The 18,504-nt window shown below is 54.5% G+C and overlaps 7 protein-coding genes across 7 annotated transcripts; 5 read left to right on the top strand and 2 right to left on the bottom strand.

Moving 5' to 3' along the window:
* Positions 1-2,430: 2,430 nt before the first annotated feature.
* Positions 2,431-3,717, top strand: ACO1O0_002375 (NAD-dependent epimerase/dehydratase family protein; the record flags this gene model as incomplete). The annotated part of the gene is made up of 1 exon (XM_083191845.1): positions 2,431-3,717. One exon carries the CDS (start codon positions 2,431-2,433, stop codon positions 3,715-3,717), a length of 1,287 nt encoding a protein of 428 aa, XP_083053059.1.
* A 1,498-nt stretch (positions 3,718-5,215) lies between these two features.
* ACO1O0_002374 (uncharacterized protein) lies at positions 5,216-7,237 on the bottom strand (the record flags this gene model as incomplete). The annotated part of the gene is made up of 4 exons (XM_083191844.1): positions 5,216-6,321; positions 6,378-6,452; positions 6,515-7,123; positions 7,204-7,237. The coding sequence occupies 4 exons, from the start codon at positions 7,235-7,237 to the stop codon at positions 5,216-5,218; spliced, it is 1,824 nt and encodes a 607-aa protein (XP_083053058.1).
* Positions 7,238-8,708: 1,471 nt separating this feature from the next.
* On the top strand, positions 8,709-9,921 carry ACO1O0_002373 (uncharacterized protein; the record flags this gene model as incomplete). Its single annotated transcript, XM_083191843.1, has 5 exons — positions 8,709-8,905; positions 9,096-9,113; positions 9,170-9,278; positions 9,662-9,757; positions 9,814-9,921. 5 exons carry the CDS (start codon positions 8,709-8,711, stop codon positions 9,919-9,921), a joined length of 528 nt encoding a protein of 175 aa, XP_083053057.1.
* Positions 9,922-10,907: 986 nt separating this feature from the next.
* Positions 10,908-11,660, top strand: ACO1O0_002372 (spherulation-specific family 4 protein; the record flags this gene model as incomplete). The annotated part of the gene is made up of 1 exon (XM_083191842.1): positions 10,908-11,660. The coding sequence occupies one exon, from the start codon at positions 10,908-10,910 to the stop codon at positions 11,658-11,660; it is 753 nt and encodes a 250-aa protein (XP_083053056.1).
* A 74-nt stretch (positions 11,661-11,734) lies between these two features.
* ACO1O0_002371 (glycoside hydrolase superfamily) lies at positions 11,735-12,810 on the bottom strand (the record flags this gene model as incomplete). Its single annotated transcript, XM_083191841.1, has 2 exons — positions 11,735-12,142; positions 12,193-12,810. The coding sequence occupies 2 exons, from the start codon at positions 12,808-12,810 to the stop codon at positions 11,735-11,737; spliced, it is 1,026 nt and encodes a 341-aa protein (XP_083053055.1).
* A 1,698-nt stretch (positions 12,811-14,508) lies between these two features.
* Positions 14,509-16,717, top strand: ACO1O0_002370 (uncharacterized protein; the record flags this gene model as incomplete). Its single annotated transcript, XM_083191840.1, has 3 exons — positions 14,509-14,914; positions 14,971-15,073; positions 15,127-16,717. The coding sequence occupies 3 exons, from the start codon at positions 14,509-14,511 to the stop codon at positions 16,715-16,717; spliced, it is 2,100 nt and encodes a 699-aa protein (XP_083053054.1).
* Positions 16,718-17,477: 760 nt separating this feature from the next.
* Positions 17,478-18,322, top strand: ACO1O0_002369 (uncharacterized protein; the record flags this gene model as incomplete). Its single annotated transcript, XM_083191839.1, has 2 exons — positions 17,478-18,026; positions 18,143-18,322. The coding sequence occupies 2 exons, from the start codon at positions 17,478-17,480 to the stop codon at positions 18,320-18,322; spliced, it is 729 nt and encodes a 242-aa protein (XP_083053053.1).
* Positions 18,323-18,504: the final 182 nt, after the last annotated feature.

Here is an 18,504-nt window from a genome sequence, read left to right as displayed (position 1 = left end):
GGCGTCTGGACCAGCTGGGACCCTGCAAGACCGGGTCTGGCCGCACCCAAAGGCCCAGGACTCGTACCGTGCATGAATGAATGGGGATCAACCCAAGAATAGAGAGGAGTCGCCAAGATCATGCGTGCCTTTGCTTGGTGATGGCACCATTGGTCATATGGTTGTACGTATTATAAAGCCGGCTTGGAAATCATCGAGATCGTTTCAGCGACCGAGCGTGCCTTCTGAAGCCATTTAGGTTCGCTGTAAGGACCTAAATCAATGCTGCCAAATGAACCAAAAGACTATATTACGTAGAGAGGCATTGGAACTTATTCGACAAGCCGGATCAGGGTCCGAATCATTCGGTGCGTCTCCGATTTCCTGTAACCGGGCTGTTAGTGACTTGCCTGGACCGGACAGCACGCGATTCAGCACTGCGTGCTTGGGTATTGCCTGCCCAACGATACACTTGCAGATTCATGCGTCCACCATCAGGATACGAATTCAGCCAGAGTACTCCGTGCTGTCCTTCTCAACACGTCGTGTCTGCAGGGGACGAACCTGGTGGGGCAAACACACGAGAGTTGACGGCGCCAATAGGTATCACGATCCAGTTCTAGTGTAACAGCCAAGGCTGGGAGGTAGTAAATGATTAAATGATCACATCCGACGGGCCCCTCAGCACCCAATCGGGGAAGAAGTGAACGTGCCGCAGACTGGCAATGCCGCAATGGGCTTACGGAACGCCCGGTTGCCAATCTGGGCTCGCGTAGCCATCTTTTTTAGGTGCACAGAAGTCCAGACTGGATATTCGCAGCCCTGCCTCTCACATCCGTGCACCCGTCGGAAGGTATGGTACTCGTAGTGATGGGTGAGTGATGCCGCTCGTTCCGCCCAACCAGCTGAGCTTGGAGAGTGTCCACTGTCCAATGGCCGCCTTCTGTCTGTGGGTGTGCAAAATTTCTCGTTGGTAGATGGCTGGTGGAGGATGCATGATGCGTCGGTGGACAACGAATAATGCATGCTCCCGCGACTTTGCTGCAGGGCTGTGTGGGGGACCCTTATGGTTGTTTCTTTTTTTCCCTTTTGTCCGTAATGCTGACCAGTCGGGGGAAAGCATCGGTGGTCGCCACGGAAATAATAGCTGAACGATCGGATCTGGTACACGAGTACGTACCTGTACAGCTGCTTGGCAACTGGATGTATTATACATCGCTGCGCCATTTGGACCAGCCTTGTCCGTCTCGGCACTTCACCCAGCCATACCAGGGCCTGTCCCTTGCTTGATCAGTCATGACTCGTGGGTGCCTAACGCAAGTGGCGCTGGATGAATTTGCTACCCGAGAAGCTTTCCTTTTGCGCCAGGAACCAGCACATTGCTTCAGCACGTCGTATCCGCGTAACCGCCAGGTCCAGGTGATCTCGGGCTTACACGCCTTGCCTAATGGGTGTTGTCTCCCCAAGGAGGAAGACTGCGTTTGGATCTCGAAGCGCCGCTCATGGCTAATTTGTTGGTAACCGTCAGTTCTCTCAACGTCGTAGCAGAGTTGGTAATGGAACCAATGGCAGGCCTTGCTAAATGGACTTTGGCTGATATTGGGGTCTGCTAAGCCGTCTTTCCAGAACAGGGAGTCCTTGAGACTTCCCATCCATGCATCCATGCATGATGGTTGCAAGTTTGTCTTCTTGTCCGTTCCGGAGCTGGTACATGCGGTAAAGTCGGAACATGTTGCAGCGTGGTGGTCGAGACTATGGTCAAGGTTATGGCCGGCCAGCAATAGAGGGGCTGAGTAGGTATTACCAACATTCGAAGGCGTGTATCTCCAGGCTTCAATTCCAGTGCAGAACGAAGTTTCGATACGAGAATAGGTCCAGCAGGTAAGGGGGAAGGGGGATTAAATGTATGTTGTTGTTAAAAATGCCTAGGTGTGGTGCCCCCCTAGCAGCCGTCTGATGTACAAAGAGACGTTACAATAAAACAAAAAAAAAGACGTCGTCGTCAACGGGCCAGGGACAAGGACATCGTCCCACTCACCGCAGCGTCCCACGGTCCTCTTGCCAAGCGAGACTCCCGAAGCTATCGAATGCAGCCAGAGGCGAGGTATTTCGCTGAGCCCGAATCTCCGTGGCAGGCTATTCTGGTTCTGCCTTGCTTGAAATTTTGCTGAAGCGAGCCGGCCGGGACCATTGCAGGCGGCCGGAGACGCAGCTGCTCGTCAATTTGTGTCATCTAGAACACAGCCTAGAACTTTGAATCAGTGTAGCAGTTGCTTGGCTGCCTGAGTTTCCGCTCCAAACTATGCAATCATTTAGTATAAAGATCAGAGCAGTCCGAAGTGATGTTGGAATAACACCTCAACCGCTCGTCTCCTTGTTGACAAACACACTCAAATCCCCTGGTCCAAATCTCTGTTGTGTACTTGCAACTTGTCCAGTCAGCCAGAAACCATGGAGAGCTATTGGACTCCCCAAACATCGTCTCCCAGCTCGTCGTTGGCTAGTTCCCCACCAACTACTCCAGGGACGGGATCGGAATATGGCGGTGTCCCATTACTCCAGACAATCGCTGGAATCCGTGGGGGTTTCATCCTCGTGATTGGGGGTCTTGGCTTCATCGGATCCCATACATCTCTCGAGCTGCTCAAGGCCGGTTACAATGTCCTCATTGTGGACGACCTAAGCAACAGTTTCGACACTGTTCTCGAAAAGATCCGCAAGCTGGCGACCAAGTATTGCCAGGGCCTAGGTCGGGAAATGCCAGCACTTCATTTCCACAAGCTCGACTACCGCAGTAACTCGATGGGCTTCCTCCTCGAGTCGTACTCTGAATTGGTACCGGTGTCCACTCAGCCGCCCTCGTTGGTCCGTGAATCTCGGATCACAGGCGTCATCCATTTCGCGGCTTTCAAATCTGTGTCAGAGTCAATTTCGAACCCCATTGCCTACTACCGCAATAATGTTTGCGGTCTCGTGGATCTTGTCGAGTTGCTAGGTAGACACGGAATTCGGAACTTTGTCTTTTCCTCGTCAGCTACGGTATACGGATCCAAAGCTGATCTCGGGCGACCACTTCGTGAAGAAGACCTGGTCCACCACTCTGAGAAATATGTCAACGACAACGACGAGGAAGTCGTCGCGGAGCCCGCCGTTACAGGCCTGCAGAGCCCCTATGCGCGCTCCAAATACTTCTGCGAGGCCATACTTGCGGACATTGCGCACTCGGACCCTGCCTGGCGCATTGTGGCCCTGAGATACTTCAACCCCATCGGCTGCGATGCCTCCGGACTGCTCGGCGAAGATCCCAAAGGAACGCCAACCAATCTCTTCCCAGTCATCACCCAGGTCTTGACGGGCGAGCGGAAGGAACTCGATGTCTTTGGCACCAACTGGGACACCCGGGATGGAACAGCAGTACGCGACTTCATCCACGTATCTGATGTCGCCCGGGGTCACATCGCAGCACTCGCCTCCCCAGCCGAGAAGCCGTTTCGGACGTTCAACCTGGGTTCCGGGACGGGGACCACCGTTATCGAGGCGGTGCAGAGTCTTGAAAAGGCGGCCCGCCGGCAGATACCGGTGCGCTGGGCTGGACGCCGTGCAGGGGATGTCGGCTTTTGTGTCGCCTCGAATGGCCGCGCGTTCAGCGAGCTCGGGTGGACTGCCAAGGAGAGCATCCCGCAGTGTGCCAGCGACCTGTGGAACTATGTATCTGGGGTGCGTATGGCAAACCAATGATGGGTATGGCGTGATGGCACTGATGGGGACATGCTTCCATTGTGTGGACGTGATTCAGTCGTTTCTTGGGCAGGGATCCCATGGTTGGTAAAGGACGGGAGGTAATTGAGCAGCCGCATGGGATCCGGGTGTAATATAGGATTCATAGCAGATGGGCCACGCGGGTATTCTCATTTGATGTAAAATTGGTGCCGAGAGCCGCGAAGAGGTCCAAAGTTTTCATCGATATCGACATTCCAACTTCCAAGTCTGTCTCGACCGTTGGCAGGAGGGCTGTGCACGTGACGCGTTTTGGTAATGATTGGCAGGTGGCAGTGAGCATTCCCAGAGTCCCAGGCGACCAAATACCTACAATACGTACCTAGTAGGTTAGGTAGGTATGTACCCATTACTCTCTACCCGCAAGATTTCGTCTGGTCTCTTATCACAAACAAATGCACTTCGTTTATTCAGTAAGTCATTCCTCACATACTGCTAGTAGTATTATTTCAGAAGGGAATCCTCGTATGTTAGAGGCAGCAGTTTGTATTCCGTCTTTTTCCCCCATCTAACTTACTAAAACCCTCCACAGTCACCTGCTCCCACTAGCAGTTGATCGATGTGGATTTGGCTTTCCCCTGGTCGCAAGGTTGTAGTGTGTAGGCCTATTTTCTCGCGTCTCAGTAAGCAGCCTTCTTGTAAATGGCTAGAATGTAAAGTCACGAGAAAGTGACAACTCTCGCTAGGTTGTGTGGTGGACAGTTCGGTCAAAAGGTGACCGTACTTCCATAGTAGCGCACTAGAAGAGATGATATGGCCTCGCGACCATTTTGAGCGAGGGCAGGTACTGCGAAATATCGTGGCCAGGTGAAAGAAAACTTTCGCAGGCTTTTGAGCAAGGGCGGGAGCAGGTGGTTTTGGAGCCCTGGGCTCCTGTTGATATAAAGATATATATCATCAGTGGCCTGCCCCCATCTCGCCTATTAAAAAGAACTCTTCCTCATCCGTATTAGAAAGATAATTATAATTCATTCTGAAATCTTTGAGGATATGTTGCGTGTCACTAGGCGACTGCACGCTGATGAATATTAATCTGCCCGAACCAGGCCTCGGATTCCAGGTTGACAAGGCCATTGATAACCTAGCTATATTTGAAGTAGATATTGAGCTATTCCTTTTTGTTTATCAAATTATTCGTTGAATAAGAAAAGTAAATGGGGACTAGGGAAATATACCGCTAAATTATAGAGTAGTCCTCTGCCTCGAGACAAGCCATGCAGCCATATGGCGATAGATTGGTGCGAAGCCATACGTGTCGTATGTAGTCTCGATTTTAAACACGGTCTAACCAAAGTCACCGTAAGGACTCAACAAATTAGGGCCAAGATTCAATCTTTGTCCACAACAATCAGAATGCAACCGGTTGGGCAGCTTTTCTTTGACTTCACGTCTCAACCAGACACTACTTGTGGGCTTAAATATCTCTTTGAAATGCTAATACGAAGCTATAAAAAATAAATCAAACGTCAACCACATCGAGGGGTGCGGGTTTCCCACCGCCGTACTTCTTCTCCCAATCCTCATTGACACCCTGATAGTCCCGCGGTCCATACGGGCTCCAAATATCCGACCACGAGCTGCCCTTCCGATGAGGATTTAGCCCAAGGTCGATCTGCAGCAGGTCCAAGTACGGGACGGCGTCGAAGATGAAGGCCGGGCTCCTGGTGCCGTCGGTGGGATACCGCCACTTTCCGAAGCGATTGTGCAGCACCGCCTCGTACTGCACCCTGGTCACTGCTTCCTTGTTGCCCACGGCGGCAGAGGGGTCGTTCGCCAGCCGGCCCGAGAAGTAGGCGGCGACCCACAGACCCTGGAGATGGGCCGTTATGACGTTGCTGAAGTTGGTGACGACGCCGACAATGGCGATGTCGCGGGTGCGTAGGAACCTCTCAGAGGGGGGCACGAGGAAGTGGTACAGCATGTACGGCGTGAGAGGCTTGCACGGGGTGACCTGGTCGTCGCTCTTGATGCCCTTCTGCTCAGTCAGGGGAACGTAGTTCTTGTTCCAGGTCGGCTGGGATTTGAGGCGCGGGAAGCGATCAAAAATCTCCAGATCGGCCTTCTCGAGCAATGACTTCTGGTTGGCGAGGTCCTCTTCTGGCGCATCATCCTCGGCCAGCTCATGGGGCAGGCCGAGCTCCTTCTCAATACCGGCGGGGGAAAACTTCATGGGTGGCACATGCTTCCAGCCCGTGTGGGCCAGAAGGGCGTCGGACTTGAGCTCGGTACCGTCGGCCAGGTGGACTTTGCCCGGGCTGAGGTGGTCGATCTCGCCGACGTGGATGTCGACCAAGTCGCCCTTGACGACCTCGAAGAAGTCGGTGTCATAATTGAGAATGCTGAAGCTGGGGCCGGTGAACATGGCCTCGGTCCAGGGCTTCAACAAGGCTGTCTTGGGATGCGAATCGTACTTGTTGAGGGTCAGGACGTCCCCTCCGAGCACGCTCCAGAAGCCGTCTACCAAGGCTCGACCAAAGGCGGTGCCGTGCAGAAATTTGCGAATACGAGGGTACCCGTCAATCGAACCCCAGATACAGGGGCTGAACCAGCTCAGGAACCGGATGTCTGCACAATTAGGGGTCAGAGCTGGCCCTGAAAATGGGAGATGGGATAGCACAAACTCGCGAGCTGCTCGATCCACTTCTTGAGCGGCGTAACAAAGGGCGGCGACATCCAACAAGGGCCATGTCCGGATGCTGTTGGGATCGAATCAGGTCAATTGAACGAAAGAAGTGGGAAAGGAGAAGGACAATCTTACAGCGAATGACCCAGTCGACCTTGACACCGGCCGTGGCATATGTGTAGACGGCATCCCAGGCAAACTTTGTTGCGCCAAACACGGTGACTGAGTTTCCCGGCTGGATGGTGTCCTTGTTCTGCAGGAAGTGTTTTCCATGGAAGACCTTCCCGCCAAAGGTCTCCTGGCCGTCGAAATGCGGGAGGAAAGCCTCTGAAGTAAGGCCGGTGGCAATGATCATCTTGCGCGCAAAGACCTTGGTCTCAGCTTGGTTGGAGTCGACGATAGTCAGAACCCAGCCACCCTGAGCGGTCTCCTGGTGCTCTGCCGCGGTGACCTTGGTGCTGAGGCGGATCAGGTCATTGAGTCCGAAGTGGGCGGCATAGGCCTCGAGATAGGCGTGGAGGACTCTGCCGGGGATGTGCTGGCGAGTCTTGACGCCGAAGGTCTCGGTGTCCATGGGGAAGTCGGGATATTCGAAGGTCCCCAGAAGGTTATTGCTCTTCAAGCCTGGGTAGATGCGATGGTCGGCAAAGGTGCCTCCCAGCGAGGCGGCAGACTCGAAGACGGCGAGCGAGTTGCCAGGGCATGTGCAGTGATACTGCTTCGCCGCGCCCAGGCCGTACCATCCTATCGGATGAGCGCGAAGTCAGCCGGCGAGGTCCCGAGGGCGTCTTGGCTGCTGTGGACTGGAGGAGAGGTCAACGTACCTGCGCCGACGACAACGCAGTCCAACGTCTCCATGGTTTCGGTGGTGATCTGTTGACTTGACGAGACGCTTGGGAGAGCAGCAGTTTTTGCTGAGTTCGAACGGTGGTAAGGGACGCAAGGAGATCCAAGGGGATCCAAGCTCAGCAAGCTCCGACGTAGGCGACCGACGCCGGGTGGTCGGGTACCGAGATTCTTACATACATTTCTGGGCCGTCGTGATAGGCTATTAGCTATCACCCCCAGTCTCGGATCAGGCATGTCATTTGTCCCATTGTGTTCTGCAGTCGTCGTAGTCGCAGCCAATTGGCGACCCAGAAGGGTGTCAACCCGCCCAACCGTTGCGGAATAGATGATGAGGAGATGATAGATGATGGTTGAGACGGTTCCATATCTGTCGACCAGGGGCCAGGGGATCAGGGATCAGGGGGCCCGGTGTTTCCACGCCGGGGCCAGGACCCAGCAGGCTGGCAGCCCAACGGTTTGAGATAATAACCATTCAACTCCTGAAGCTCGCTGTCTGCACCCGATTGCCTCCGTACTCGTATCTTCAACTCCTGGGGGAAATCCCTCGGGTGTTGAGCCACATGAAGAAATTGTGCGTCGCCATGTGCTGCACAATTACAGAACCCTTCCTCGGTCCACATCTCCGCCCCCGATGGTTTGATCTAACAGTTCCGACTACTCGTCCAACTACTTGGGAGTACACATTCTGTGTACGGAGTACAACTGCATGGTTATAGTTGCAGCAAGTAGCCTAGATGCTTGTTGTGTAGAGAAACGGACACTGCTGCCTAATCTGGTAGTATTTCGTAATTCGTACAGAGCAGACGTCACGTGGTAATATGAGTAGGAGTAGTACCGTAATTGCTACCCGTATACTCCGTAGGCCCTGACAGTTACACGAACAAGGGACCTAGACAGCCCTACCAACAGGTGGAGCAGTAGTACTCTTACTGCATGCATCTTGATTGCCTCCTGCATGTAGTACTCATGCCCGTATGTTATTTCTGCGCCAATGCATACCTGGTCGTATTTGTGCCACATGTACCTACAGAATCACGGCACGTACCAAATAGGTGGTACTATGTGCGAAGTCGCCCTCCTACCCCTGGCCGGTACATACATATCCTGCCCACTACGCCGATATTGGCGTCATGGATGATGGTGATGCACCACCAAGAAACTCCCCAAGAGCCCAGACGCCCACAAGAATACCAGACCCCTGCTCCCGCCTATCTCCTACCCCGTATCTGCGTACGTCTGAAACTAAACATGCGCCATGATCCATCATACACGAGTCTAGCAAACTATTACCTGGAAATTACCATCTGCTCCCTGTCACCTTTTGCCGGCCTTGGGCACCTGCGTCAGTCCGGCCTTGCATATGGCACCATGTAGCTTCGCCATCTTCCGTACTTCAACGTGCGGAGACGGCTCATGTTGGTCTTCGCCCCCATAATGTATTTGGTTTCGTGAGTGCCAAACTCCATTGCTTGCTTTCGCCATGTCTTCTGGGCCCCCACCCTATGACCCGGCCGCTGCCGCTGCTGTAGCAGCAGCCAAGGCGACGAGAGACTTTACCACCGAGGCATGGACTCTGCTCGCTACGGGAGTTCTGGTCACCATTCTGCGGACATACTCGCGGGTCAGAGCCGTTGGGTTCAAGAGACTCCAGGGAGATGATTACTTGGCCTGGCTGGGGTTGGTCAGTTCCTTCAATTTCATGTTTCGACCACCATCTACCCATCCCATTGGGGGCTAATACTTTATGTCGAGTCAAAGTTATTCTATGCCACTGAGACTGGCCTTGCTTACTCGGTTGGCAACGCCGCCAAGGGCCTGGCCAACAATGGCATGACGCCTAAAGAACGGCTTGCTTTGTCCCTGATAGCCCCGAATACGCTCTAAGGTGAGGAAAACAAACATACTCACATCGTGGCGGGGAAAATACCAATCCTCTATTAGTCTATCTAGGGTCCTCGGCTCGAGGATTCAGATTGCCGGGCGGACGGTCTACTCATGTCTGCTCTGGACGCTGAAGGCATCGCTGCTAGTATTCTACATGCGGCTGACGGTACGTATAATACGTGGCAGGCTACGGGACAGACACACAATGGATAACTGATGAGATCTGTAGGATGGCCTCGGGAGATCGTACCTGGTTCGCATATACTTCGGCTTCGCCTTTCCAGCTGCCAGCTGGATAGCCGTCACGTTGAACCTCTACTTTTCGTGCCAACCCTTCCATAGACTATGGCAGATCCAGCCGGACCCGGGCACTAAGTTCAAACACTTTACGTTCTTCCAGTGCATGCACCATCCTGACCACGGATCTACACCCAGACGCCTGCCAGTCTGCAGTTTCCAACCAGATCGTTTGGGTCTACCTAACCATGAAACGTCTCCACCGACTTATACCTCGTGTTGATACCCCTACTCATACTTTGGGGCTCCCAGCTGAAGAGATGGACAAAGGTGGGATTCGTGTTCCTCTTTGGAGGTGGCATCTTTGTAGTTGCCTGCGCGACGCTGCGCTGCGTCCTCATTGTCACGGTAGGCCTACCTACTCCAGCTTTCACTCCCCTTGTTCCTTTTCTAACCATCCCCAGGACCCCGTCAATGGATCACAGCTGGCGGGATCAAGAGCTGTGCACGAGACTTTTGTCGCCACCGTGACGACGAACCTCCCCATGATCTTCCCTCTCCTCAAGGCCTAGTTCACGCCCGTCCCGGGCACCGTCTCGTCCACCATGCGATCCTCACAGAGGTTCCATGACGAAACCCCCAAGGACGTCGTCAATTTTGGCGGCGGGGGCGGCGCCAGCAGCGGCCCCAGCTGGAGACGGCGCGGGCCTCCCACAGCTAACCCCCTTACTACCCTGGCGCACAACGAGAGCGAGGAGCACATGGTCGACAGCTACAGGATACAGGACATGAAGAGCTGAATAGACAAGGATTCGGAAAAGGCAGTCAATACATGGAACAACAACGCCATATATAAACAGGTGGAGGTGGCCGTTGTTAGCGAGGACGCACACCACTCGACCGACAACCACCAGAGGGTTCCGTCCAACGAAAACTTATCTTGGGCACAACCTGGCTACTCAGCCTTCGTAGCAGGGGCACGATGACCAAGACGACACCGCAATACTAGAGTTTCATTAAACGGTAGATTATCCAACACTAGACTTCTGGGCCTGGGGAGCTCAGTGCACATACCGACCTTTCGAATCCCGTCTTCACCAATAATAGGGATATCATCAGAGAGTTAGACATGTAAGACGTTCTACAACAGCATCTCAGCCCCTATAATGCGTGTGAGTGTTTATCTGACCACATGGCACACATCTCACTCAATTAGGGGGCTAAGGCGAGAGTGTCAATCAACTTTAGCGATCACAAGCCGGCTCCAAACGGAATGTCTTGCTCGGCACTTGTCGCTACGCCTTTATTGATACTCGACCGTATTGAGATCATAATGCATGCTCGATCCACATTCGGTAGGATTGCAGAGATGCAGCCGTATTCTATTGCCTATACGCATATGCATCATCCTGGCCACCTTGCGCTTACAGCCCCCTACAGCCCCTCCCGCATCACCCGACAGCGACCCTACGCACATCAAGCACATCCAACCCTTACCCTTCCCTACGAACGGACGACTAAGCCCCCCGGTCACAACTCTGTACCAACCGCCACGAACATGCCTCCGCCCTGCGTCATTGTGCCTCTGTACATATACCCGCTAAAGGGCGCGTGGGAGCCCCTCTTCCGGGCTTCTCTACGACACCCACAGGTGCAGTTCCTCGCCATCATCAACCCGAACAGCGGGCCTGGCCAGGACGCCGTGCCCGACGCCAGCTACAGAGCCGTCCTGAGGGAGTTGGGCAGGATCCCCAACATCCGGCCCGTGGGCTATGTACACTGCAGCTATGGCAAGCGCAGCGCGGCAGACATCCGGGGGGAGATCGACACATACCGAGGATGGAACCCCGAGTTCAAATTGGATGGCATATTCATCGACGAGGCGCCCTCGGATCCTGCGCTGGTTCCGTACATGGCCTCCCTCGCCGACCACGTCCACTCGTCGTGGTCGACTGCACTAGGGCGGCACGGCCTTGTCGTATACAACCCCGGGGTTGTCATATACGGTGCCTTCTTCGATGCTGCGGACTATGTTGTGACTTTCGAGCAAGCCTGGAATCACTGGGCACTGCTCCAGTCGACCGACCAAACGGCGCTCCAAGTTGCGCCCGACCTGCGCCACAAGACCTTAGCCATCATCCACAGCTTTACCAGTGCAGAGGACCACCTGGAGCAGGTCATGGACAATGCCCAGCGTACGGGGCTCGCAGGCCTTTACGTCACCGAGCAGGATGGCGGTGGCTTTACTTGGTGGCCAAAGGTATGGGATAAATTTGTTGCTGTTCTTGATGGGGAGTCCAGCCACGGGTGATGCACAATACATAGTAATGGGAGATGTGGCAATAAAATAATTCGCTGATGATTAATTATGATACAGCTCAGTGCTTAATCTTCCAGTTCTGTTGTATATGTCTCCCCGTCGCAGTACTCGACCCAGCCGTCGAGTTCCATTTTCTTGATGACGGTGCTGAAATCTTCGGACCCCGTAGCATTTCCCTTATGGGAGCAAATCTCCTCCGTCACCTTGCTCGCGATATGGTTAGGTGCACCGCTTGGATACTCAATGTTGAAGACTGGCTTGTCCGCCTTGATGAAAGCTGCAAAAGTCTCGCACTCGGAGTACTGTATGCACTGTTCATTGACCGAGAAGTCGACGAAATCAAGAACATCTGGGATGATGGATCCCGCATTCTTGAGGCCAATCGCCATCTTGTAGGATTTGGCTTCTTCTGACAGGAAGCGCATGTAATCGATAGAGTCCTCCTCAGTGAGGCCGAGGCCATTCGCATTTTGCTAGAGGCATGTCAGCGGCAACAATTTTGGGTGCAGTGTTCAATACTCACATAGCCGTCCACGTTGTCGGGGTCAATGGCATCGCAGCCTTTCTCCCATGCAGTCTTGATTCGCTTCTTCATGATATCGCGGACTCCAGTGCTCGACAATTTCAGCCATCGCTCGTCGGGCCACCCATCGAGCTCCTTGCCAAGGTCATCTTTGTCAAAATCATCCTTGTCGTCCCTGTAGTCCTCCCATGATCCAGCACTGAAATAGCAGATGACCTTCTTGCCGGCATCCTGGAGCGTTTGAAAGATTTCAATATCGTTGTCGAAAAGGTCCAGGTCGTAGACGTCGACGTCGGGGTCGATGTCGTCGCTGGATTCGAGCTTAATGGCTTGCTTGAGAACGATCTGCCACGAGTCTCCGACACCGGGCTTCCATTTGCTCTCGCGGTCGGGTCCCGAGCCGCCAGAGTCGCCAGAGTCGTCCGTATTGTCGTCGTCGCTCCCATCATCATCACTTCCGCCGCCTCCCCTTGTCAACCCAACACCCAAGCCGACCGCCAGGCCAATGATAACGACAATGGCGACGAGCGCGAGCAGCAATTTCCGCTTCAGCGACCATGGCTGCTTTGGCTTTCCAGCCGCGTCCACGGTGGCCTGAGACTTTTCGAAGCCTAGCATCGCGGCACCAAAGCGAGCCAACACGAGCTCGCACCCCGAATGTTAAAGTGAGAAGTCGATTGAAGATCCGGCGTCCAGAGACGAAAGTGGCACCACAATGCACTGACGATCACCGACGACCACTGACGACCGCGGTCGCTTGCTCTTGTAATACCACGCAAGCCCGTGACTCAGCCACAGGATTCGCTGTAAAAATGCAGCTCAAGTTCTGGACCACGGTTACGCGGCAGGGGCATTGAGGCTGGGGCCTTGGCTGAGGCCTCACGACGCAACACACCAATGGAGGGAGGCCCGTAATTAACCAGCGGTCAGCCCTAGGCCCCAAAGCGCTTGGGAGCGGCATGTTCGGGCTCTTGTACGGGCCGGGCCCTCAGGAATCAGGATCGTTGGGAGATCTTGGCCAATCGTAAAGAAAATGAGAATAAACCACATGGCGGTGGCACTTGGATGGAGAATTTGGGACGATGATCATGGACCTGCTTTTAGCTTAACTTACGAATATTACCTACATAGTACGAGTAGACTGGATTTGAACTAAGCTACCGCCTTCCGTTTTATTAATACATGGGGCATTGAGACGCGAGCAGCACCGAGGAAGGTGCTAGCAATGCCATCTAGGTTGTTAGCTCTTACCTTGGGTAAGTACTCGTAGTATCCACCACCTTTGAAATGAAAGTCTCTTCCATCTCGCATCCCGCGCCATGACCGGTGAAGCAGTGCACTGCAGACGCATTATAATGGAAGAGCCCATTTGGGGCCGGCTCCTCTTGGGATCTTTTTCGGTCCTACGGGTACCCCGCAGAATAAGCAATGGAACCCTGCCAGGGCCCATCACGAAATTCACGGTGGCGCTTGTACCTCTACCTGAAAACCCTCCCCGGCCCTGGATCTCTTGTACCTCTACCATCCTCGATGGATCTCTGCTCGCTGTCGCTCCCCCTTCCCTCAGGCTCCGGCCATCTCTATACGAGCTTGCCAGCAGCACCTGCAGCTTGCGTAACGTAACCCCCTGGAAAATATGCTCAACTTCGGGTACCGGCGCCCAGCGTGTTGCATAATCTGCATTGACGCCGTTGGTCCAACGCCGTCGCTTCACTGCGAGCCAGCCAAAACTTCGAGAACACGGCCAAGGGCTCAGCTCGATCACGTTTGCCTCTGCGGCTGGAATATGAAGCTGCATCGATCATTCGAGATCTCGGTACTTTGCCAAATACTGGTCCGAGTCCCGCTTGCCAAGTGGCCATGCATCAGTAGGAGTAATATCTTTGATCCCCCGATACACCTTGCCGCGCTTCCGTTCCTCGCCGTCGGATCACGAGCATAATCATTTTTGCGTGCCTAGCCAAGCTTTCCAGAAGCGCCTGTGCTCAATATCCTTAGCAGAACATCATCAACACCCGCTTTCGAGGCTTGACTGGGCTTTCAAGGCGGCTCAATAGTTGCATGCGGTGTTCCCGATTCCTTCAGTTGTGGTCAGATCGTTCACAGAAGCCAACTCCTCTTTGCAAAGCTGATAAGTTCTGCAGAAGATAGAGCTCTCGAACTCAGGATTCTCTAAGGAGCCTCGCCCAGTGTTCCTTCACGCTTTTCTCCTGTGTTCAAAAGACCCCCATCCCCTCTCTTCTGGGATCCCCTTAACTTGCTCTATCCCTTCTTTTGCCGACCAGGCTTAGCGTCACCGTAACAAGTTGCACTACAATGCTCACTCGCCGGTTCCTACAGCACTTTGTGCTCCCGTTGGGGAGCATTCTGGGTTTTGCATGTCACTCACATGCCATTCCCGGAGCCACAGTGGACAGCAAGATCCTCATCCTTGCACGGGATGAGTACTCTGCCTCCACGGCTAGTTCTGGTCTAGAGGGTTATGGCATCCCGTTTGAGGCCATTTTAGTCCCCAGGGAGGGAATTTTGCTTCCAGCTCTCACCAGCTCGAATACCACAGGCCTCTATGGGGGCATCATTGTCTTGAGCGATGTGTCTTACGACTACGAGGGAACATGGAGCAGTGCTGTGACCCAGCAACAGTGGGATACCATCTATGAGTACCAGACAGACTTCCACGTCCGCCTAGTTCGAACCGATGAATATCCCGGACCCAGCTTTGGTGAGTTCCACTGACTTCTTGGCTCCAGACGATAGAGGAACTAAACACAGACCCAGGTGCTGAGATTGCTAGCGGGGATGGTGGCTGTTGTGAAGATGACGTGGAGCAGCTCATCAGCTTCACTAACACTGCTAGCTTCCCCACGGCCAACATCAAATCGTGCGTATTTGCCATGGCCCCTGGAGCACGCAGCGTTCACTAATGAAAGACAGTGGAGCTGGAGTCACTACCTCTGGGCTTTGGCACTACCCAGCTTCCATCACAAATTCCACCACTACGATGGCAATCGCCAAGTTTGGCCCCGGTGGCCCGTACACCGGAGATACCGTTGCAGGCGTCATAAACAACTTCAATGGGCGCGAGCAGCTTGTCTGGTTTATTGGTTGGGCAACTGACTGGTCCGCCACATCCAACTTCCTCCAGCATGCTCATATTCATTGGATGACCCGAGGTCTCTTCCTCGGCAAGCGCAAAATCCACCTGAGTCCCCAAATTGACGACGTTCAACTCTCCACCGAACTATATCTGCCAGCGAATAAGGAATTCAAGACACGCACCGGCGACATTGAGGCTCACATCACCTGGCAGAATGACATCAACTCCCGTCTCCCTGCGGGCTCGGACTTTCGTCTCGAGATGGGCCATAATGGCAACGGTGATATCATTGCTGCCGTTGAAGAGCCTCAGGGCGAAGACTTGTGCGTTCCCCCAGACGCCGTTGACTATCCATACCCTCCGGATACGCCTCTGGAGTGGGTCAAGCCTCCGGGAACTGGGGAGGATATGTGGCCATCAGAATTCGAGGAGTATGGCTGGACGAAAGATTGCGCCCAGCTGGACGACTTTGCGGCCTGGTGGCTGGACCAGGACAATTTGAATGCCTTTGCTCACGTCTCTCACACATTCACCCACTTGGAACTGAACAACGCAACCTACCACGATGCCGCCAGGGAGATTCATTTCAACCAGGACTGGTTGGCTCAGATGGGGATAGACCAGGCCACCCGTTTCTCACCCAAGGGTCTGATCCCCCCCGCCATTACCGGCCTTCACAACGCGGATGTGATTCGTGCCTGGTTGGATAATGGAATCCTGCATGTGGTCGGCGACAACACCCGTCCTCCTCTCAGGAACCCTAATAGCCAGTTCCATCCTCTCGTCTCCACAGTCGAGAACAACGGACATGCGGGATTGTATATCATCCCTCGATATGCGACAACAATCTACTACAACTGCGACACGCCTGCCTGCACGGTCCAGGAGTGGATTGACACGTCCGCAGGCGCAGGTGATTTCAACAGCCTGCTGCGTGACGCAAAGGCCACCAACACACGCTACCTCCTGGGGTTGCAAGCCGATCCGTACATGTTCCACCAGGCCAACTTGCGGCAGATTGATATGGCGACCATCACCGTCGGCTCCAAGACGGGAAAGATGTCTCTCGTCATGGCCTGGGTGGAGACGATTGCCCAGGAGATGTACCGTCTCACCAACTGGCCCATCACATCGCTGAAACACGACGCTCTCGCCGAGTACTTTATCGATCGAATGACGCTTGACAGCTGCCAACCCAAGCTTTCGTACACCTATACGGCCAACGGCGACGCCATTGACTCAGTGACGGTGACGACGAATGGGAACAGCTGCGCGGTCCCGGTCCCGGTCACCATCCCAGGCGGCACCGCTTCGGCGTCTGGCGGGTCGACTCAATCGGATCAGGTTGGTAGCGAGCCGACAATTATTTGGATCACAATGGACGGCTCCCCGGTGACTCTCAGCTTGAGTGAACCCGTCTCACTGTGAGATGGAGGGACGCAATGCACCTGCGCGGACATGGATTGACGGAAGCTTGTGTTGAAAGGGTGTAAGCATGTTAGATACTACGGAGTAGGGTGGAGTGAGATGAAATTTGTTCCATGTGAGGTTCACAAAGTCAGAGGCTCTTATGTATACAGTACCCTTTCGTCGCCATATTCTCGTGTAATCCAACCACATTCAGAACAGACAGAATTCATCTACAAACCTCCCGGAGTCCCGATGCGTTGGTGACCTGCTTTAAACAGAGACGCCCCCGAATCTCCAGTATGCAACTATCCGCGCACAGAACAGATCTCGCGCAGCGACATGCCAGCCGACAAGCCGGGCCTGACTCCCGTCCGGCTCCTTGCAGGTCCTCCGTGGACCAGGGGGCGAAACGCAGCACACCCAGGTCTTCTCCGCATCTCCAACAGGTTTACCCCGACTTGGCCAGGAACACCACCAATAAATTAATTTGGCATCCGCCCCGCACGTAGCCGCTGTCGCATGGCGTTCCGGGCGACATCGAATATGGAAATTCGGAGCTCCAAGCGTCCGATGAGGACAACGAGGCAGTTTGAGGGGTCTTCGCGCTCCGCAAAGAAGTATTTATGCTACGGGGAGCGGGGGAACCTCTCTTGTCTCGCAGGTATTTGTCTCTGCTCTTTAGACCTGGTATCCGACGTCAATTGCACCGGTTGCATTGTCTCTACGACGTTTCGCAGCATCGTGTGTTAGTGTACCAGCCTCCGGACGCCTCGCCACCATGAAGGCCAACATACTCCCCGTCGCCGTGGCACTCATGGCTTCCTCGGTCGAGGCCATCGATAGCAAGCCGCCTCCAAACAACGTCACGCCCCATCTGGTCGACGGCTGGGCGTGGAAGGACCCATTCCCCGAGGCCAAGGAGTCGTCGTTTGAGCCGTCTTGCGAGGCGGTCCAACACTTCTTCGGCCTCGAGTACACGCTCCACGAGCTCATGGAGGAGCCTCCCAACGGCCTCAAGCCCTGGGCGCCGGGCCTCAAGAAACTGTTCAGCGAGCGCCAGTACCCAGGCGGCTGGTCCGGCTACGACCGCCACGGATACGACCGGTCCATCATGAAGATGGACTACACCGACGTGCCAGTTCCACTGCGCGAGTGGATCGAGGAGCAGGAGCGCACCGGCGGCGAGGGCAAGGGCCTGTATGGTGTCTTCAAGAAGCCCGCTGATGAGGATGACCAGATCGACGACATTGTCGAGACGCTGGCCGAGGTGGACCGCAAGGCGGACGAGGACAAGGTGGTCATCTTTGCGCCCGGGGCTATCTACCACGTGCTGCCGCTGTGGGTTGCCGAGACGAGCGACTGCAAAGGCAAGTTCATATCAAACCTCTGACACTCTCCGCCTCGATGGATGCTTCTAATGCTAACTCGCTGGGACCAGACCAGCTCCTCGACCTGAGCAACTACAAGCCCACGCCGGCGAGCGGCAACGTGATCGGGTGGCCGGACCACAAGCGGCCCCAAGACCACATGACGGAGTTTAGGGTGACGGTTCAGGCGCTGAGGGAGAAGGCTGCGCCGTCCGTATCCGAGGGCGTCGATGATGGTTCCAAGTCCGAGCTGTAAATGATCACAACATGGTATATAAGGCGGGGGAGGGGTGCTATCCATATACCTACAGGGAGGGATGGAGTTTGGCGTTGATGAGAATGAATCAAACAAATATTGCTTTCGAATTCTTCAGCCGCCTGAGCGAGTGCCCCTGTCAGTTAGATGGTCGCATGCGGGAAAGGTGTGTCCGGATCTAG

This window comes from Amphichorda felina, assembly GCF_050947745.1.
Source record: "Amphichorda felina strain 45539 chromosome Unknown scaffold_2, whole genome shotgun sequence".
Lineage (NCBI taxonomy): Eukaryota > Fungi > Ascomycota > Sordariomycetes > Hypocreales > Bionectriaceae > Amphichorda > Amphichorda felina.
Note: the sequence above shows the minus strand (reverse complement) of the source record. Positions and strands in the feature narration are given on the sequence as shown.